Source organism: Carlito syrichta, unplaced genomic scaffold (genome assembly GCF_000164805.1).
Source record: "Carlito syrichta isolate Samal-C Ts95f unplaced genomic scaffold, Tarsius_syrichta-2.0.1 Scaffold306534, whole genome shotgun sequence".
Classification (NCBI taxonomy): domain Eukaryota; kingdom Metazoa; phylum Chordata; class Mammalia; order Primates; family Tarsiidae; genus Carlito; species Carlito syrichta.
In genome coordinates, this window is record NW_007250630.1 from 1,151,623 (window position 1) to 1,173,644 (window position 22,022).

Below are 22,022 nucleotides of genomic sequence, written 5' to 3' on the forward strand. Positions count from 1 at the left end.
GTGGATTTAGGTGCTGTGTTGAGTCAAATGCTTTTCAAATCTTTGCTTTTTAAAAGTTTATTCCCAAAATGTGACAGTGCTTTACAAATGAATGCATCTACCACAGTTGGGTATCTTTTCACTCATAATAGTCATTCAAAAGACAAAAACTACTGTCATGGTTGAAATCCAACTCGGAGCCATTTCTTTCAAGATGCCTTCCCTAATGCCTTATGTCGAATTAATTACTCCCTTCTCTCTGTTTCTCGTACATGCATCTACTGTAGAATTTATCACAGTATGCTGCTTTATTTCTAACCTTGGCTACCAAATTATAAGTAACTTGAAGAATTGCCATTTTCATATTTATCTCCAACTCATGTCACATACAAGGTATTCAATAAATGTTTGCAAGAATAGCGGGTATCTGTTGAACTTGATCAATAACACTCTCTAAAGGAGAAGGATCTCATTTAAATATTTCAAGAAATACAGATGACTTTCCAAAGATTTTCCCATCTCTGGCATTTTATAAGGTATTCTAACCACAGTTTCTCCCATGGAGAGTCATTATGGTAACCGATCTATTGAATCAGTGATTAGAATTCAGGATGAAAATTCATTCCTTGACTCAACTAATTTGAACAAGCAAAGATTTTGAAATTCTGAGTGCCAAATTTTGGCTTCTCCATTATAGGGCTCCAAAATACACAACATGCTTTGCTCTCACTTATTAAGCAGTATACGCACTGCACTGTCCTTGGTATTAAGAATATTTGACAGAAGTTTCAAATGATACAGTTTCAGGTGGAATATAATTTGAGATTAAAGAGGTTAAACAACTATAAATTGTGAAATCAGATATTTATTCATTCATTTACTTAGAAACCACGTACTGTGCTCATTCTGTACACTGAGCTGAATAGTAGAGATATAGAGGGTATAAAGCATGGCCTCTAGTATCACAGGGCAATTGAACACGTTACTAGGAGAATGTGTTATCTTAGATGTTCAATGGTGAGTCTGGACTATCCTTTTCTTACTGGAGATAAAGGGTCTTTTTAAAGCTCAGAAGACTGAAACAGAGTGATCAAAAGAAACTAGGAATGAAGGAGACAGAGACATGTAGATCAGACCTTGAAGTATAAAGTAAGAATTACAACTAAAAAAAAAAACTCCAAGATGATGACTCATTTCATCTGACTAGAGGCATAAGACACAGCAAAGTTTTAGCCAAATATGACAAAATGAAAATATTACATTTTTCCAAGGGTTGTTCACCATTTTTATAATATCCTCTTTCAGCTATAGGTATTTGGTTGAGTAAAATAAAACATGGTAATGTATGGGAAGCCTGATACTTCTGATCAACCCAAACTAATAATGTTTATGAAAAATTAAATATTTTTTATGTTACAGTCCAAATATGGTTAATTTCCTTTTTGCCACCGCCATGGAAATCAACAACTCCAAAGCAATGCCATGCAGAATGATGTACATATGTGTTTCAGAGAGAAGGGAAAGCGGAAAGAGAGACATATCAACCCAAGAGCACCAACATTTGGGAAGAAACCTATTCCAGAAATTTCCTCCTACCATAAACTTAGCCTAGTGCTCTCTTTGATTTACTGTTTGCTTACAACAGACTTGTTTTGAATGGTTGGTAATCATGCGCTTCCAAAGAGGTGATTCAGGCCCGTGTCTCAGAGCAAGAGAACTTAAGGACCTGTAAGTAGGTTGGATAATTTGACTTAATTGAAGCCAATAGTATAGAATAGATGCAGCTGGAACTGGCTCTGCTTCAAGACGACGTGGAAGCATTTGATTAAGAAACTGGAAAGGATAAGGTATTCATTATTAGGAAGAAGATAATCTGATAAGCTTGATGTTGTAGAAAAGAACCATTTAACATAACTATCACCCAAATGGTGCAATATTGCTTGATTTTCAGGTGCACCCGTTAACCATTAATAATATCAACTGAGGAATTCACAGTAGGCCTTTGAGAAGGCAGCCAAGCAGGCACATTAACAAAATTATCAATGAAATTTCTGGCTGTTAAAGGATTCCGTAATAAGCTATCCCCATTTTGCCCTCCACCTCTTCTCTAGGGAAGAAAGCTAAGAGGAAAGGTTTTATTTCCTTTTTTTTCTTTCCTTGAACTTGATACTTGAACATATTTCCACTCTTGTGCTATGACACACCTTCTCAGCAATGCCTTATGGTGAACAGTCCCTCTGCAATGTCCATAGCACTCCCTGAAAATGCAGAGCATTCGTGGAGACTGAATTTATGGCAAGAACATTGCCACAGGCAGGTACCATGGTCCTATGTCACTGATTATGTGAAATTCCATAAATATAAGTAATCTGGGTCCTGGGGGACACTAGACCTTTTTTTTAGCATGTTTAAAGCAGCATGTAACTGAATGACTAGAAGACAATAACTAAGGAAATGGAAAAATACAATGACTGAAACAAAGCACAAGATTATTTTTTTTAAAAACCGATACATCAGAGATTGCCCAATGGGCATTTCTATTATTACAACCTCTGGCATCAGAGGCTGTACAGATCTGGAAGTATCGTTTCTGGGCAGGACCCAAATTTGGGTATGCCCACTGATTGTACTTTGGTCATGATCAGACTTTACAAAGCAGATAAAATTATACATCTAATCCTACTCCACTCATATTTCTGAATAGCCCGGTTCGATGGGAGTGTGAAGGTCACAACATGAAATGAAACCAAGGAAATGTATGTCTTGATGGAAGCAAAATAACAATAACACACACAAAGAATGACTACTCATGAGGGATCAGAGGAATAGATTCAGATTTCCTGGTACAAGAAATAGTGGGAAAGACCATCAGCACATTCAAAGCCTTAAATAACCAAAGCAGTTTAGTCTTAGCAGACCATATCATAAACACAAACTTTCAATCACCCCATGGAATACTGTCAGTATCTCCCAGATCCACTGAGTTCTATGAGTCTTGTGAAGTTTGTGAATAATCAGAGAGGTCAAAAAGAGTTACTGAGTCTTTCCTGACCTACTTTTAGTTTTTTAAGGCATAAAATTTTATTATGAATATTTATTGAGCAGTTTCTGCCAGGCCTATAGATACAAAAATTAACAATACACAATTCATGTCCTCAAGCAGCTTATACTCTATTTAATAAAAAAAAGAAAGCTAACAAACAAGTAGCTTTATATGACCCAACATAGAATAAATGTGTAATTAGGGATGTATAACACAGAGTAGTGGGGTCTCAAGTAAACTAAACAGTGATATGTCTTGCCCGATGAGATTCAAATTTTCTTTATTTTTCTACAATAAAGTATTATACTGCCCAAGCAAAAACAAGAGTATGGGCTATATTCCATATAAGTATGGTAAGTGCTGGATGGGGCTGTGGAGGATGAGCTGGGATCCAGGTTCAGCAGCGCTTGGCAAAAGGCTTGCAGAGAAAGGATTGATTTGTCCATGGACCTGAAGGTACCCTTTATTGTAGCATGAAGCTGGGAGCCAGAAGCAGCTCAGTGTGGCTGGGACAGGGTACAGCAGCAATGACTGCATAAGACTTGACCCCAAGAACCATGAGAGAGTCATGGAAGAGTATGCCAGCGATGTGAGAGACTGGTGCAGATCTGTGATCCAGAAAGATCTTGCTGACTGGTGCATATAGTTTTGCTTTTCAAAGGGCAGACTGGAGACAAGGAGGCCATTTAGGAGGCTGTGTGGTAATACAGGCCAGATGTTTCTGCATGTTCGTATTTTTTTTAATTAAGAAAGGTATGCTTTTCCTTGTAAATGAATGGAAGAAGGAAAAAATAGAGAAAATCTTGTCTTTTTTAAGTTTTTCTCAGTGCGTGAGAGCAGCATGTGCCAGAATTTAGTTCTTTGGCTGTTCTGATGATAAATACCAGAGGTTATTAGTCAGGAGTCTCCAAATGTGAAAGACATATTGAACTGATGAACTTTTACTCCCACTGTCATTTTAAAGAGATGGTATATATGCTGATGAATAAGACACTTGATGACACTTTTTCTTCACACAAAAGATTTTTACTACCCTAAGAAAATGAAAACTTGCCTTTTTACAAGGGCAGGAGGAAGAATGTGTGTTCAGTCAGAAAAGCCAAGGCTTGAAAAGTCACTTGCTATTTGCCTCAGGCCATCTCTGTCCGGGCTCCACGCTGAGCTGAGCCCAGTACTGCTCCCCATTCTCAGAGGGGCTCCTTGGGGAAACTAAAGGCGTGATCCCTATGCAGTTTCTCTTCTTTCCACAACACCATCCATAGAGGATGGGCAGATGTACTGGTCCTCAAGATATAAAATACACCTTTAAAATGCCATATGTACCAAGAATCAGAAGATTTCTAGGAGTAAACATTTCTTTAAGAACATCCTGAAAACTTGATAAGAAATTTACAACCACCAAAATGAAGACTATGAAATCACATGGAAAGTACATACAACATATGACAAGCAAAAATGAAGATCTGAATTTGTATCTATGATAAAATTGTAGTTATGTAAATAAATCATCTCTGTACATAGAAAAAGGAGACTGCAAGGAAACGTGACAAAATTTAACATCATTTGTGTAGGGTCGGACTTGGAGTTACCACGGTCTGTTCTTAAGGAGCAAGCTCTGAGTGTTTTAAGCTTTCTGAAACATAACACGGAAATAATACTAACTTCTAGATTGTTGCAAGAATCAGAGATAATTGAACCTGTACCAGGTTACGAGTGGCGTTAAATTCATTAGGGATTTTAAAATTCCTTTTCCCTATTTCCCAAATATTCTTTGTAATAGATGTTATTTTATAATATTTTCAGGTGATCTGTGCCCTTTATTTTTGAGACTCTCTGAATTCCTCAAGGGCAGAAACCAGGTCTTCTTTGCATTTGTGTCACTACCCACGACAGGTCTGTCCACAGGAGGCCCCCAGAACATTAATGCTGCTATGGGGGAAAAGCAAGCCCAGACTAAGAAGCCATCAATCCGGGTCTTCCTTTGCCTCGAGTGTGTGTCCTTGGACAAGTCATTTTAGCCCATCTGGGTTTCTGTGTTCTTATCTATAATCCAGGCATGTGGACTCAATATTTCCCAGTCCTTGAATACTTTGATTTTATCTTCCCTAAGCCAGGCAGTTAAGCATTGGCAGCTTGGGAGATGTTTTTTATTTATTTTAAACCAGAAAATTTTCAAAAGGGGAAGAATCCCAAAGGCCATCTAGCCACTCCTCTACCCCAGGGCAGCTCCGTCCCTCAACTGTCATGGGCAGATGTATCCATTCTATTTTTAACCATCTCCAGGGAAGTCTCTTCTAGCTCCTCATCCCGAGTCTGCAACGTTTCTTCTCAGGAATTTAAGAGCTCTGTGAAGAGCAGTGTGAGCTTTCCTCTGCTTGGGATTCTTTTGCCAAGTCATCCCTCCAGCGTCTGGGTTGGAAATCAGAAGCATCTTGAGATTATGCCAACAAAACCCACATGTTCAATTAATCCCCAAGACCTGTCAAGCGATTTCCCCATCCTCACCTCTCCATGTTGAAGGACATCGCCTTAGGTTCAGGCCCTCCTCATCATCTCTTGCCAGGTTGCCTATTGCAAGCTCCAGTCACAGCCTCCCTCAAAACTATATTTATGGCCGGGCTCGGTGGCTCAGCCTGTAATCCCGCGCTTTGGTAGGCCGAGGTGAGTGGATTGCCTGAGCCCATGGGTTTGAGACCCGCCTGGGCAACTTGGCAAGACCTCATCTCTACAATAAATCAAAAATGAGCCGGGCGTGGTAGCGCGCGCCTGTAGTTCCGGCTACTCGGAAGGCTGAGGCGGAAGGATCGCCGGAGCCCAGCAGGTCGAGGCTGCGGTGGCCGGGAGCGGCCACTGCACTCCAGTCTGGGTGACCGAGTGAGACCCCAACTCAAAAAACAAAAAAACAAAAAAAATATACTTATTCCTTATTTGTTGCTCACCTATGGAGGTGCAGGGACTGTCTTAAGCTTAAAGGACATGACTATAAAACAAGACAAGCACAGTCCCTACACTCATAGAGCTCATAGTCTAGTGTATGTGTGAATGGGAACGGGCATCATATAAATAGGACATTGCAGTTAGTTGTGTCACAGGAGCTATGACATGGTGTGGGTGAGGGCTGTTGACAAGCAAGAGTTCTGGAGCTCAACAGCATGGGTTCAAATCCTGACTCCTCCATCACCTGCTGTGTATCTTTGGGCAACCTCTGTGTACTAGGTTGCTTTGTCTGTGAAAAGGGGAAATGTTAATCTGTGGGATTGTTGTAAGGATGAAATTCCTTGATACGGGTGGAACAGGTAGACCCTGCAATGGCTTGCCAAGGCTGAAGAATAAGATCCAGGACCTATGAGCCCTCTGAGACCCTGGCCAAGTTGGCTTCACAGGCTGGCCTTAAAATGTGTCTGGACTGCTTACAGCTTCTAGCTCCCACCAGCTGTCTTGATCTCCCAAGATTCTGTTCTTGCTGGCACCTCTGCCTGGCAAGCTCTTCCCTTGGCAAAACCATGCACGTCCTTTAAAAATCCTCTCAGGTGGCTCTAGCAAGCTTTCCCTGACCATCCTCTACCCTGCTGGGTTCCCGTACCTCGGCATCCACAGCACCCATGCAGAGCTCAAATCTTCACTTACTACATTGTGGTAAAATTATTGATAATGTGTTTGTTTCCTACATATCAGTCCCTTGAGTGTGGAACTCTGTTTTCACTCACTATTGTATCCTCAGTGTCTAGGACAGTGCCTGGCATACAGCACACAACTAACGCATGTTGAGGGGAGTGAATGCATGGCGATTTGTACTCAAAATCTCCCATGTAGCTTTCAAACAGCTTGTAGCATTTTGGGAGACACTAGTGCAATCACTCTTCACTTGGAAGTGGTTGATAAATGTCCCCAAATTTTACTCAGTGAACACCATGTAAATGAGCTGTCATGTTCCTTCACTTACAAAATTACTTGCCAATTACACTTAGATGATCCCAGCGTAATTGCCATGTAAACTGTACCCTGGCTGAGATAGCCCAAATCATCAATTAACTTTACCCTCTCATCATGTGGTACTTACCACTTAATTAAATAAATGGTCAGCTGCTACCACAGTTGTCTATTTCCCCAACAAAATGAAGTAGTTACATTTGTCACTGATTATCAGTTATGACAATCTGCAACACACCTCCAGGTATAAAATTGGAAGCTTAAAAAATGGAAAAAACTCTGTACTCTTAAGAAAGAAATACCAAGATTTTGATTAAAAAAAGATAAGCATTATACAATCTTTGTTTTTCTTTTTAAAAAAAGAAGATGATGACACTAAGATATAAAGACAAAAATCCTCCTTTTCCTGAGGAGACTTTCTTCCTGAAATCTCAGACAATAAAAACATTTCCAAGAATTTGAAAATGAATTTAGCTCTCCAAACAACGTACAATTTATTTCAAGCAAACAGTCTTTTTTTTTTTTTTTTTTTTTTTTTGGTGAAAAGTAGTTACATCGTACTGGGGCTGACATTCTTTCCTGATAGACTGGCTAATATCTTATGCAAGAATTAGATAATTGGGAGGGATCCTGAATGTTGGTGGCGGCTCTGAGTGATGGAATTTTCATTCGCTTCTCTGGATGCCACCTCCATACCTGAAGCAGGTAATCACATTGACTTCCCAGCATGGCCACATTAGGCCACACAGATTGCCAAACAGAATTTCTGTTCTAAAGGGACCATTTGATTTCCAGAACACACTGCTCAGAAGCCTTGATTGAAAAGGAGGTCAATGCTGGCCCAAATATCTCTCTACCCCCTGAGGTGGAATAATTGATGTGCAGCAGCCCCTACAGATGTGGAGTCACCAGGGTGATGGATTGATATAAGTATATTATTCACACGTGCATCTGCTAATATACAGGTCCCAGTGCAAACACCAGGACTTAAGAATATTATGTGGATTTAGGACAATCCCTGAAGGACTCCAGTTCCATTAAAAATTTGTTTGGCAGCCTGGGGCAGATCTGTTCCAACTCCCACATGCTTCATACATTTGAGAGGGGGAACCAAACCACTTTAAAAATAAATTTAATAAATTTTGTAATGTCAAGTCATTAACATCCTGTCTAGTCATGCAGTCTTCATATTTTGAAACAGTAACATTAACCTGTGGAATCTTTTTTTAAAAAGAACTTTCTAATATCTGAGCCAACATTTTCATTTTTCTGGTGTTTTTTTGCCGAAGGGGGATAAATTACATCCTGATAACAGAAGAAAACATTTCTTTTTCCCTTTATAGGTGTTTTTCTTATCACAAATATATCAGACAATACCTAGAAAGTCCTGTGACCAGAGTTCATTTTGGTTTGTAAATGGTAGAGGAAATAATTTAACTTGCAGAAATACTCAGTTATTGATGATTTGCAACATTAGTTAGAATTTGCTGCCTGTACCAATTACTGGTCAAAACCCTAAGTGCCCGTACCATAAGAAATAAGATAGACAAGTGGGACCTCATCAAACTGACAAGCTTCTACAAAGCAAAAGAAACCATCAAGAGAGCCGGGAGACAGTCCACAGAATAGGAAAAAATATTTGCCAACTGTATATCTGACAAAGGACTAACATATAGTATCTACAAGGAACTCCAATGTGCCAAAAAGAAAATAACAAACAGCCCCATTAAAAAGTGGGCAAAAGACATGAATAGACATTTCTCAAAAGAAAATATATGGATAGCCAACAGACACAGGAAAAAGTGCTCAGCCTCACTAATCAGCAGAGAAATGCAAATGAAAACTACATTGAGATACCACCGAACCTCAGTAAGAATGGCCATCATTAATAAAACAAACAGCAACAGATGCTGGCAAGGTTGCGGAGAATAAGGAATGCTTCTACACTGCTGGTAGGAACGCAAACTAGTGCAACCTCTTTGGAAGACAGTGTGGCAATTTCTGAAAGAACTAGAAATTTACCTTCTATATGACCCACTAATTCCCCTTTTGGGAAAATACCTGGAAGAACTTAAGTCATTCTACCAAAAAGATACCTGCACACGTATGTTTGCTGCAGCTCTATTCACAATAGCAAAAACATGGAATCAACCTTACTGCCCATCGAAGCTGGATTGGATTAAAAAAAATGTGGTACATATACACAATGGAATATTTTGCAACCACAAAGAAGGACAAACATATGGACTTTGCAGCAACTTCCATGGATTTAGTTTATCATACTCAGTGATCTATCACAGAAACAAAGAACAGAGTATCATATGTTCTCACTCATAAGCGAAGCTTGAACAATTATCATAATACTATAAGAAAGGGATTGGCAGTAGTGGGTAACTGCCAGAGGAAGGGGGTGGGCTTGGCAGTTGAGGAAAACTGCCAGGAGGGGGGTGGGGAGGCACACCTCATCAACAAGAGTACCTGCATAATGAACATTTGTATACCTAACTCTGAATTGTACCCCACATCTTTAAAATAAAATTATATATTTTTTAAAAACTGCCTGGGGGGAGGGAAGAATTTGCTGCCTGTAATGGTTATAACATCGCTTTTCCAAAAGTTCATTCATTCACTTAGCAGATCATTTTTAGTATTTATTATGCATGTACAAGTCAAAGGAGACACCAAAGAGACACAAGCCATCCCTCAAGTAGGTGACAACCACAAGAGAATGACTAAGGGGAGGGTGGCCAGAGAGAATCAACTTCTCTAGGATAACCTGAGCTCCTCCTCACACCATGTTCTCAGATCTTCAAGGAAGATGTGCACAACTTCCCCCAAATGATAAAAGCATCCTCACACTTATCAACTTGTCTATTTGATCTTCACAACAACCTTAAGGAGATATAGCAGGCATTTTTTTTTTTGTGACTGATATAAAGATCTGAAACTTTTATCTTAATATTATTTCCACAGGGCGAATTGCTTCAAGATTCTCAAATTCCATATAATGCCAGGTAGGCTATACTCATAGGCCTACACATGGAGAAGGATGGTAGGTAACTGCACCCGGCTTGCATGTCTCTCAACCATGCCCAGTATTCTCCGGAGCACGCACAGACCTTCCTAGTGGGAGGCCTGTCTGTAAAATTTATCCTCAGTGCTTAGTGTATCATTGCTCTAAATAGGAAGTACTGAACAAATGCAACGTTTCTCTGGCATTCTAATTAAAACAGTCATTGCTTCCTTTAAAAAAGAATAAATAAAGTAATATTAAAATGTCTGAGCACCGATAATTTCCAAAACAATGAGAACTACTGGGTTCTCAAGAGTCCTTAAACCAAGGCAAAAAAAAAAAAAAAAAGCACATTCCCAGGTGCTTTAAACAGTGCGGAGAGTCTGTTTAACTGAAGAGGGAACACTACACTATTTGATTCCTAGATGTAGTCCAGGACTTTCACATATCCAGAATGAGCCTCCTACACAACAACCTCAAAATGCCTGCATGCTATCAAGTCCTGACAGACTCTTCCATCCCGGAGCCACCCAAGGAGGAAAGTCAAGGCTGCGAGTGGAGTTCTATTTCAGGTCCCCCAAAGGGAAGTAATGCTGCTGCTTCCTACTAAACTCCCAGCTGACTCCCCTTAAATGGATGGGAATCGAGGGGGACAAGCAAAAGCAACTTCAAAGCTCCTGTGAGGCCCAGCCTGCTCGGCAAAGCCAAAGGAGGCAGAAGCAGGCTGACCAAACTCACACAGCTTGGGCTTGTGAAGTCTGACCGACTGCTCCCATCAGCTGAGCAGCACAACTGAATGGCAGCTGCTGGTCTTGTAAAGCTCAGCTTGCTGGGACCATGGTTGCCTATGGAGAGGCTGGGAGAGATGGGAACAGGAACCAGGAAGTTGGAAAAAAGAAAACCCTGTTATCTCTTAACTTCCAGCGATGAAAAATGGAGCAGAGGCGGAGACAGCAAGGCAAGTAAAAGAAAAACAGCCAAAAGTATTTGGGGAGTGTATCTTATATGGCTAAAAACTCTGTAAGAAGTATATTAGTTTTTCTTATGAGACAAGTGAAGCCATTTAATCAGAAATATGATATAACATGAAGATCTAAATAAATACAGATGATAAATATGTGTAAATATCTTTATTGAGAATTTTTTAGCTAGACATATTATAGTTAAATCCAATCTGTTTTTATAAGTACTTAGGGGTAATGACACAATAAGGAAACATTTTCAAACTCTTCACAGGTACCAAGACTATAAAGCACTGTCTGCAAGAATTTGGTGCTCCTGTGCCACCATGTGGCAGCCACCTCAAATTGCAGGTACCAATCCTAAAATGAACAACAAAATTCAGTAAGATGGACTCAAAACTCGTACACTCACAATCAAGAACCCCACTCATTTTTTAGGACATAGGAAAAAAGCTGTCCCTAGAGTGTGACAGGCTGTTATTACCCGAAGTCCCTGAGTGCTGCTGTATGAAGACGCTAATAGGACAAGGGGGAGACTCCCAACTAGTGTTAAAGTAATCTGAATGTTCACTGAGTATTATTTGCAAAAGCATAAATAAGAAGACAGCTTAAAAGCCCTTCATTATGGGAATAATTAAGTAAACTGTGGCACATTCACACAATAAAATATTAAGGAGCTGCTAAAATGTGCAATAGATCCTCATATATTGATAGAAGGATATCTGTGATATATTTAGAAAAAAATGCAAGATGTTGAACAGTATGTACAATATGAATTAAATAATCCTTAAAATGCACATTTTTACATTTAAAAAGTTCAAAAGGATACAGGAAAAAATTGTTTACATTGGTTACCCAAGGGAAGGTAAAGCTTTTTACTTTTAATTTTATGCTCTTTAATACAGTTTGAATTTTTTCCGGTGAGTACAATTTAGTGTTTTTCCTTAACTAAAGCTCTATAATTACAGCAGTTGTGTGAAAGGAAGTTAGCTCCACCTTCAGTACATGCCCTTGATACTCTGCATACTTATGACATTTGCCTCTTCTTTTCCTTGTAAACACTGTTTTTGTTTTTTGTTTTTGTGTGTTTTTTGTTTGTTTGTTTGTTTGTTTTTTGAGTTGGAGTCTCACTCTGTCGCCCAGACTGGAGTGTAGTGGCCGCTCCCGGCCACCGCAGCCTCGACCTCCTGGGCTCCTGTGATCCTTTCGCCTCAGCCTTCCAAGTAGCTGGAGCTACAGGCATGCGCTACCACACCCGGCTGATTTTTTGGTTTATTGTAGAGATGAGGTTTCGCCAAGTTGCCCGGGCGGGTCTCGAACCTGTGGACTCAGGCAATCCACTTGCCTCAGCCTCCCAAAGGCGCGGGATTACAGGCTGAGCCACCGAGCCCGGCTCCTCCTGGATCTTAAGCTTGTTCCTTTCATGTCCGAGTAAGCAAACTGCTTAGAACAGACTGTTACATGCTTATCAGCTTGGCCCTCCGTATCTGCCTAACTCTTGATTCCTCAAACTGTTGAGATACCCGTATTCTTTTGGAACACAATCCCCAGAATAGTTTATTTTAAAATATTTTCTAATGCAAATTAAAACCACACTGAGAGGCCACCTAACGCCAGTCAGGATGGCCAGCATCAATAACTCAAAAAACAGCAGATGCTGGAGAGGATGCAGGGGGAAAGGCAACACTTCTACACTGTAGGTGGGAGTGTCAACTAATACAACCTCTGTGGAAAACAGTTTGGCAATTCCTAAAAGATCTAAAAATTGACCTTCCATATGACCTCGCAATCCCCCTCCTAGGAATATATCCGGAGGAACTCAAATCACTCTATGAAAAAGATACCTGCACACGTATGTTGACTGCAGCATTGTGCACAATAGCAAAAACATGAAACCAACTGCTGCTGATCGAAAGAGGACTGGATTTTTAAAATGTGCTACATATACATGATGGAATATTACACAGCCTTAAAGGACAAAGCAATAAACTTCACAGTAACTTGGATGAACTTAGAGTCTATAACACTGAGTGATCTATCACAGAAAAAAAGAACTGAGTATCACATGTTCTCACTCATAAGGGGACCTTGAACAATTATCATAATACTGTAAAAAAAAGATTGGCAGTAATGGGAATCTGCCGGGAGGGGGACACCTCATCAAGAAGGGCACCTGCATAATGAACATTTGTATACCTAACCCTGAATTATACCCCCACATCTTTAAAAATAAAAATTTTAGAAAAGAAAAAAAAATAGTTTCTAATCATAAACAAGGGACAAATTTCCTTAATATGTAAAAAGTTTGAATAAACCTTGAAGCAAAAGACCAATGATCAATAGAAATAGGCTATGAATATAAGCAGATGTTTCTCAAAAGGGAAATACAAACGGCTCCTAAAAATATGAAGAGATACTCAATGCCACTTAAAATACAAGAGATACAAATAAACTACAATAAGCTGCCATTTGTAACTGTCAGAGGGACAAAGTTCAATCAGTTGATCACATACTCTCATAGCAAGAATGAGCAGAAATGGGCATTCTCAAGGGTTGTTGAGTATAAAATGGCAAAATCTCTAGCAAGGACAATTTGGCAATACATAAAAATTTTAAACATGCATAACCTTTGACCCATAAATTTCACACGTCAAGAACTTATTCTTAGGATATATCTATACTATGCAAGATAATACATTTCTGAGGATATTCAATGAAGCACCATTTATGATAGGAAAAAAACTGCAAATGATCTAAATTTCCATCATAAAGGACTGGTTAAATAAATTATGGCATATTCACACAGGGAATACTGTGTAATCATTCAAAAGGATGAATTTGAATTACTGCTCATATAAACGAAAGGAAATAGAATATATACGTATGTATATGTATATTTATGCATCCGTTTCTATTTTTTTTTATTTTTTTATTTTAAAGATGTGGAGTACAATTCAGGGTTAGGTATATATGTGGTCATGCACAGATAAAGTTTGGGCCGCATTTGTTTTTAAATACCTGAAATAAATCTGAAATGCCACAAAAAAACAAGGAACCGTGGTTGCCTCAAAGGAAGAGGACAGGTAACTGGGAGAACATGAGTGAAAGGAGGCTTACTGTTGAGTTTTACCTTTTTACTGCCTTCCTTTATTCACTTTTTGATTTTAAACACAATTCAAAAAACTGGTAAAAGCTTGTCTGTACCAGCATATTATTCACATACTATACTCAAATTCATTTTCCTTTATGTCAGGAGTTACCTTCTTGTCTAAGCCATGAACCTCATCCATTTAATCTATGCTAGGCTGGCCCTACTGCCATCAAATTTATGGTTGATTCATGTCACTCCTCCGTTTTAAAACTAAACAAAGCCTTCAGTGAGGTCCATTGTCCCTAGAGAAAAGTTCAATCCACTAAAAAGACATTCAGTCTTTTTTTTACCACCCAGCCCCACCCCACAAGACTCCCCACAAGTCTCAGTCATGCCAAATTGTTCACTACACCTTCCTTACCATGCCTATAAAATTTCCTTTGGTCTCCTCTCCTCCCTCTCTACCTAACAAAATTATATATGACCCTTGAGGGCTACATCAAATTACTTTGACTATTTCCTGCCCCAGAAAGAAACAATAAAATTTTTCTCTGTACTCCTAAGAATACTTTGCTTATCCTACAAGAAGTTTACTGATCAAATTATGTATTTGTCCTTATTGTGGGTCTATTGATGACTACATATACTCTGTGGTTACCTTTCTTCAATTGAAATTCCCTGGGGGAAAAAAAAAGGAAACCAAGCTCACTCAATCTATTTCTAGTACCTAAATACTGCCTGGCTCTCACAGATGCTTGATATATACGGACTTGAATTTATAGTCTCTGTTTTTCTTCACGTTTCCCATTTATCAAATTAAATTAATAATGCTGTTTCTCCAAGGCTATTTCTATGTGGTTAGATAATGTTTGTCTAACATAACATGGTGCCGCCTATAGCAACTCTGCTTCCCAAGTTTAAGCCAGGCCCTTGTGGTTGGTTCTCTCCCTAAATCTTGCAGAACTGTCTAGTGTTGGTTTGACTTCACTTTCTCCTACTGGAGACTCTGGTTGGCTATAGATAAAAGAACTGCTGGTTTGTTTTCCTGAGAATGATTGCATCTGATGAGGCAGGCATGCATAGAAAGGACTTGGGAGATCAAAGTTATCATTTCAGGAGCAAATGGATGGGAAATAAAATCTCTAGGGGGGGATTTTCTGGCCTGCTCTGCTGCTTTACTCTTAAGCATTCTAACTCTGTAGATACTATAAATTGTCTTAGAGAAAGAGAAAAAAGAAGCCAAGAACTATTTATGATAATGATTGCCTATGCTTCCATGATGTTTTTACTCAAATGTAGTTTTTGGTGATCTTTGCTTCTTCTTCTTCTTCTTCTTTTTTTTTTTTTTTGAGTTAGAGTCTCATTCTATCGCCCAGACTGGAGTGCAGTGGCTGCTCCCAGCCACCGCAGCCTCGACCTGCCGGCCTCCGGCGAGCCTTCCACCTCAGCCTTCCAAGTAGCTGGAACTACAGGTGCGTGCTACCATGCCCGGCTAATTTTTTATTTATTGTAGAGACAAGGTCTCGCCAAGTTGCCGGGGCGGGTCTCAAACCCGCGGGCTCAGGCAATCCACTCACCTCGGCCTCCCAAAGTGCTGGGATTACAGGCTGAGCCACTGCGCCTGGCCGATTTTTGCGACCACATCTATCCACACAACAGAATAGCACTCAGCAGTGAAAAAGGAATGTACAGTGTTTTGAGTGGTATTCTGTTGTGTGGATAGATGTCGTCAGGCTCAGTTCATTCTTTTGCAAACACTGAGCAGATCCAATTCGTCACTTATGTGCTTAATTTATTGCACAAACACTATTATGGTTGCAGTAATGGAAATTTAAAAATGTAGTGGGGAAGAAAAGAAAATAAAAGAAAGGAATGAACAGCTGGTATGCACAACCACATTGCAATTCTCAAAACAAGTATAATGAGTGAAGGAAATCAGACCAGAAAAGGTGCATGTTGTTTGATTCTATTTATATAAAATTCTAGAAAGCACAGACTAATGTAATAGTGTGTCAGTGATTGCTTAGGGATGGAGGAGAGGATAGGGAAGGGCAGGAGGGAGAAATGATAAAGTACCAGGAAGAAGGTTTTGGGTAATGGATAGGTTCACTATTTTAACTGTAGTGATGGTTTCATGGGTGTATATATTTGTCAGATTGTCAAAACTTATAAAAATATATACCACAGACCCCCTTTATCCGTGGCTTGGCTTTCAGCGGTTTCATTTACCTGTGGTCAACTATGGTCTGAAGTATTAAATGGAAAATTCCAGAAATAAACAATTCTGGAAGTTTTAAATTGCATGTCATTCTGAGTAATGTGAGGAAATCTCTCATCGCCTGCTCCATCCTACCTGAGATATGAGTCCCCTCTTCATCCAGCATATCCACACTGCATATGCTACTCGCCCATTAGTCGTTGAGTAGCTGCCTGGGTTATCAGATAGAAAAAACACGATGTCTGTGGGATTCTATACTATTTAAGGTTTTAGACCTCCATTAGGAATCTTGGAGCATATCCACTTTGGATAAGAGGGGACGACTGGACTTAAAACATGCAATTTATTGTATGTCAATTATACCTCAATAAAGTTTTAAAAAAATTTTTTCAAAAAAAGTGGCAGGAAGAGGTCAGAGGTGAGGAAGGTGAGAGAGAGAAGGAAGTCTGTCTAAGAACATATCTATTCAATTCTATTTTTTAAAAAGTGGTTCTCAAAGAAGGGGGGATGTTCAATACTTGCAAAATACCTTTCCAGAATGACATTTTCCTGAAAATGTCATTTTCTAGGAAGATAGGAATTGTATTTTTGAGAGGAGCAACCAGGTTACAAGCAGATGATTAATTATCATGGAAAATCATTGATGTATCATCGCAATTTCACAGTATTTCTTACAGTTAAAATAAAGCTCCTTCATATCTCTCACAAAGGTATTGTAAAGCTTTAATTGATTTGTGTTGGTAAAAACCCTTGGTTACTGTCATGGAAAGTAATTGAATTAAGTATTAAAATATGAACATATAACTTTTGGTATTGTTTTAATATTTGTTTTTCTTTATAATAAATATTGGAGGGTGTCAGCTAGGCTAACACATTATTAAACCAGGGGTGACTCTGACCCTATGGGCTTGCAGATCTGTTGATTTAATGTTAAATTATAGAATCCAGAGAGCTGTTTAAAGAAACTCATGTAGCTGTTTCTACTACTGGATCATCTTGCAAATACCACTTGCCCCTTCATTAAAATGTAGTAATGATATATGCAGGGTGAACTAAGGAATATAAATCTTCAGGCTTATTCATATATTTTCTTTTATGAGGAAGTGAATATTTTTTGCCTTCTTTTGAGAAGAATAACTTGATATTAACTCAGCAAAACATAAGGAAATACAATAAAAATATAAGTGACAATATTAATCAGTAGGGCAATACAGACTTATGGAGAGGCAGAAAAACTGAAGTTTTTCTGGAAGATGTTTGAGCCACTGGCTGTATCAAGAGTAAAAGATACAGCATATAGCATAACAGTGACAGTGATTATTCTTAAGTATTACTCAGTGGCAGTCCACACACACTAGGTCTTCAGTGACTTTTAGATATTATTATTCATAATTTCAGAAGTGAAACTTGAGACAGTAACTTAGCACCCAGTAAGAGAGTCTAGAGATCACAGTCCTTCACTATTTGCAAAGCAGAAATAAAAAAGATGTTCCTATGTTATCTCTATTCCAACCAATATAATCAGACATAATTGTGGAGAAAATTCATCCAAGAAAGTGTTGATTATTGGATAGAAACAAGACTATTCTTTTTTTTTTTTTGAGTCGGAGTCTCACTCTGTTGCCTAGGCTGGAGTGCAGTGGCATGCTCACGGCCACCCCATCATCCACCTGCTGGGCTCAAGTGATCCTTCTGCCTCAGCCTACCAAGTAGCCAGAACTACAGGCGCCGCCCAGCTAATTTTTGATTTATTGTAGAGACGATGTCTCGCCAAATTGCCTGGGCTGATCTCGAACCCTCGGGCTCAAGCAATCCACTTGCCTCGGCCTCCCAAAGTGCTGAGATTACAGGTAGGATTATTCTTTAGGGATAAATATCTTAAGAAGGACCCTTTGCTATGGAGCTGTACACTGGTGATCCATAGAAAAGTGGATAATGATTTCCACGTTTTTGGATGGGAATGTCATTATGAGGCAGGTACAGAAATGCAATTCATTATGATTACCTGTAAAGAGCTCTGAAATTTATAAGGCTAGATAGAATACAGTAGTCACTAGCCACATATGACTATTTAAATTTAAATGTAAGTTAATTAAAATTAAAAATGCATTTCCTCAGTTGCACTAGCCACATGTCAAGTGCACAGTATATTCATGCAGTTGGTGGCCCCCATAAAGGACCATGCAATATAGAACATGCCATCATCACAGAGAGCTCTAGTGAACGGTGTTAGGTTAGAATGAGGTAAATGCCAACATAAGGAACATAAGATGCCAAGTGAGGAACTCTGCATTTAAGAACGGGGGTGTTCCTTGGTTACCAAGGGACCATGTCATTCAACCTCCAAAGAAACCTTGGTCCATACTCTTCCAGTCTGACTTTCAATAAATAACCTAGAGTTAAAGTGCTCTTTATGCCCTCGTGCCCTCTGAGACCTCAAAAACTAAATGTGTGTTTTCCATAAAATATTAAATCAAGAGAAATTAAGACAGCACAACTTAATGTGAAATAAAGTTCATATACTCCTGTTTAAACACAGATTAGAATTTCTGTCAGAACAATGCCAGTGAAAAGTTGACATTCTAATTAATATAATTTACATTATAAAGCACTGAATATCTTTATCTTGCTGTTGTGAAATGCCCTCTTAAAAAAATTGAAGCTCTACTCAACAGGGAATTGAGTACTAAGGGCAGTATTTAAAAACCGGTGTACAAGAGAGGTGGTCAGGGTCACTGGCATTTTTACACACCATCAACCCAGGTCTCCAAAAAGGGATGCAATACACTCATCCCCTGCCACACAGTTTTGCCATTCTTTATCCCCCACAAGGCTATCTGCATGCAGCAGAAGAATTTTGAGGCTGTATTTCTTGCCATGATATAAAACATGCCACAAAACACCAACACCAAAAACTAAAACATCTTCTCTGCCACCTCTCTTCTCCCCCTTTCCGTCTCTCCCTTCTCTTTCACACATAACACCACTGAGAACAACAGTGAACTCACATACATGGAAGACTCCCACACGGTGTTTATTCAATCCAAATTCTGAGTGTATAAGAGGGGCAGAAAGTCAACCCCACAGTTGGGTACCCAAGGATTCACGTTCATTGCCTTTGTCAATTTTATGCCATCAGTGAAAGGAATAAAGATGAGATTCTTAAAGCTTGAATTTTCATTTCCTGTGACAACGTGCTTTTTCTTCATGCTTTATCACACTCCACTACTTGGTTTCCACCCCTTCATAATTGATATCGGCCATTTGAAGCATTCAGTAAAAGCCTCATGAGGTTCATCAAATGTCCCCCAGTCTATAATTCTTGCTTCTAACATATTCCAAAGCATATTCATCCAAGTGTTTTCCACTTCCCCTCCAAGGTTTTCCCCATGCACAGGGATGGCTGTAATAACAGTTGTGTTAATTACATGCTGAAAAACCCACATAGCAGCAAAAATGATGGAGATCATCATTTTAAATATTTTATTAAAATAACCCAGTGTGGAACAGATAAAGTAGACCCTCTTGATAATGAGAGATTCATTAATTTTATAAGAATTCTAGAAAGCTTAGAATGATCATCAAAATTATCTCTTTCATGTATTTTTTTTTTAAGAAAAGGAAAACCTTCAATTGTCGCTTTAAAGAGCAAGGATCTAATAAAATTATTTTCTAAGGTATTTTAAAAATAATTACTTACCTTATGGAAAAGCTTTGAAAGATAGTTTGAAATATGGAGGATTTAGATTTCATAGTATTACTTGAAATGCCTGTAAACATTCGACTTCTATACCCTATTAAAACTTGGTCTCATTAGCATATAATAACTTTTGATAAATAAAATTTATATCTCCATAAACAAACTATCAGTACATTAAAATCCTTTGATTACAGCAAGAGCAACACAATTTTGCCTACCAAGTGTGTCTCCAGGTACAATTTAAGGCCATCCATCTCTGCTTTAGGGGGAGTCCAGTTCTCAGTAGTTTCCATGGCTTCATTTAACCATTGAATGAATTCATCCAGCTTGTTTACAAACCCCTTGTGAGAGGAAAGAGAAGAGAGGAAAAGGGCAAGAACAGCCTGTTAGTCAGCTATCTTTTCAAAGTTAATCTTAAAAATTCTTGCAAATTCATTCACGATGAAACTGATACCACTGCACTCTCAACCTTAGTTCCATCTGTGATAAAATTTCCACTATTCCTCACCCTGAAGTCTGTCAAAATGGAAAAAAAAAAATTCAATAGCTCCTTCCGTTTTTTTCTAGGGACACTTTCCTGGCAAATTTGAATTGGATTACGGGGTGTCACTCTACAATATCAAAACATTTCTGGTGTCTGACAAACATCCCCTTGCCAAAAGAATCAGGTCAGGTCTGCTGGGAACCCTCGTTGGCTTTGAGGGATAAAAGCATTCCTGTAAAGAGAGTGTTCTTTACTCAGAAGCCTGTGGAGTTCAGTTGCCATCAGTGAGCTAGAACTATATTTTTAAATCACATAAGTGTTTAAAGGTACTTGGATGAGTTCAATCCACGGCCCATGTTTGTGGCTGAGCCTGGGTGCTAAGAAGCAAGGAAGGGTAGAAGAAGGGGACCGATGAACACACGTCAACACCTGCCTCTGGGTGTGTGCGGACATAAAGAAATATCCTTAGCTAGGAAGCACAAATCACAATAATCTTGCAATTTTTCAAATAGTGGTTGTAAAATTTTATTGACCATTTAAAAGAATACATCTGTAGAAACAGAAAATATTTTGGGGAAAAAAATGAAAGCCCGACTGCAAATGTAAGCGAAAGTAACGAGGCTGGGTTCCCGCTTTCCATGTCTAGGTAAACAGCACCACCTGGAGGTCCTAAAGAGCAAGGGCCGGCTTCTACATTTGTACTTAATGGATTGGGTTGCCAACCCAGTGCTGAACTTAGCCCATTCTTCAGATTTGCCTTTTGATTGATTTTGATTAATATTTTTGATGCTTAACTGAGGATTTCCTGACCCTGAAGTGAGAAGAGGTGAAAATTCATTTTCTTTATCATGCTTCTCAGAAGCTAGGTTTTGTCATCAAGGTTTTTCCTAGATAATATTTTTAAATTCGTCATCCTTTAATTCAAGCAATTGGTTTGCCTCAAAAGAACAGTTAGGAAAAAAAGAAAATGGGATTGAGGGGGGTGGGAAAGAAAACACAGACAAACAACACTCCAAAACACAGTCCTGTCTATTAAAGGGCTACAGAGGAGAGACGCAAGCACAAAGGTACAAAACCATCTCACCGTGCTGTGGTGTGTGGCCAACCTTTGTAAAGTTCACTCAGTCTATCACCCCACGTGGCTGTGTAGCATAGGTTTTCCCATGTTTGTAGATGCTACCAAAAGCTTTCCCTATTGACAATAGCCCTACTATGCCAAGTCTCAGAGGACGATCACCCAGGGATACACATCACAACTAGATTTCACAAAATGCAGAATTTCCCATTTAAATATAGTTTGAAAATCTATCCTAATTAGATGGTTTGAATTAAACCACTAAGAAATATCGCCCGAAAGACATCTTCATCAGAAACTGAGACCTATACAGTTGCAATGGGCTAAGCTGTGAACCACCAGGTAGTCGAAAGTGCCTCAGGTCCTAGTTTCCAACCCCAAATGCATGCTATCATGGAGGATTCCTTTGGTCATCACTCAGAAGAGTTTCTTCTAAGCAAAATGAAATGTGTCCAGTGGAAAAGGTTTTTTTTTTGTTTTTTTGAGTTGGAGTCTCACTCGGTTGCCCAGACTGGAGTGCAGTGGCC

General features: G+C 39.1%; 1 protein-coding gene across 1 annotated transcript in view; it reads right to left on the reverse strand.

The window, feature by feature from the left end:
• AKAP6 (A-kinase anchoring protein 6) overlaps positions 1-22,022 on the reverse strand; it is a 295,731-nt gene that overhangs the window by 227,433 nt on the left and 46,276 nt on the right. The window contains exon 3 of the mRNA XM_008063076.2: positions 20,155-20,277. Coding sequence (XP_008061267.1) covers positions 20,155-20,277 — 123 coding nt within the window. The remainder of the gene's footprint in view (positions 1-20,154; positions 20,278-22,022) is intronic.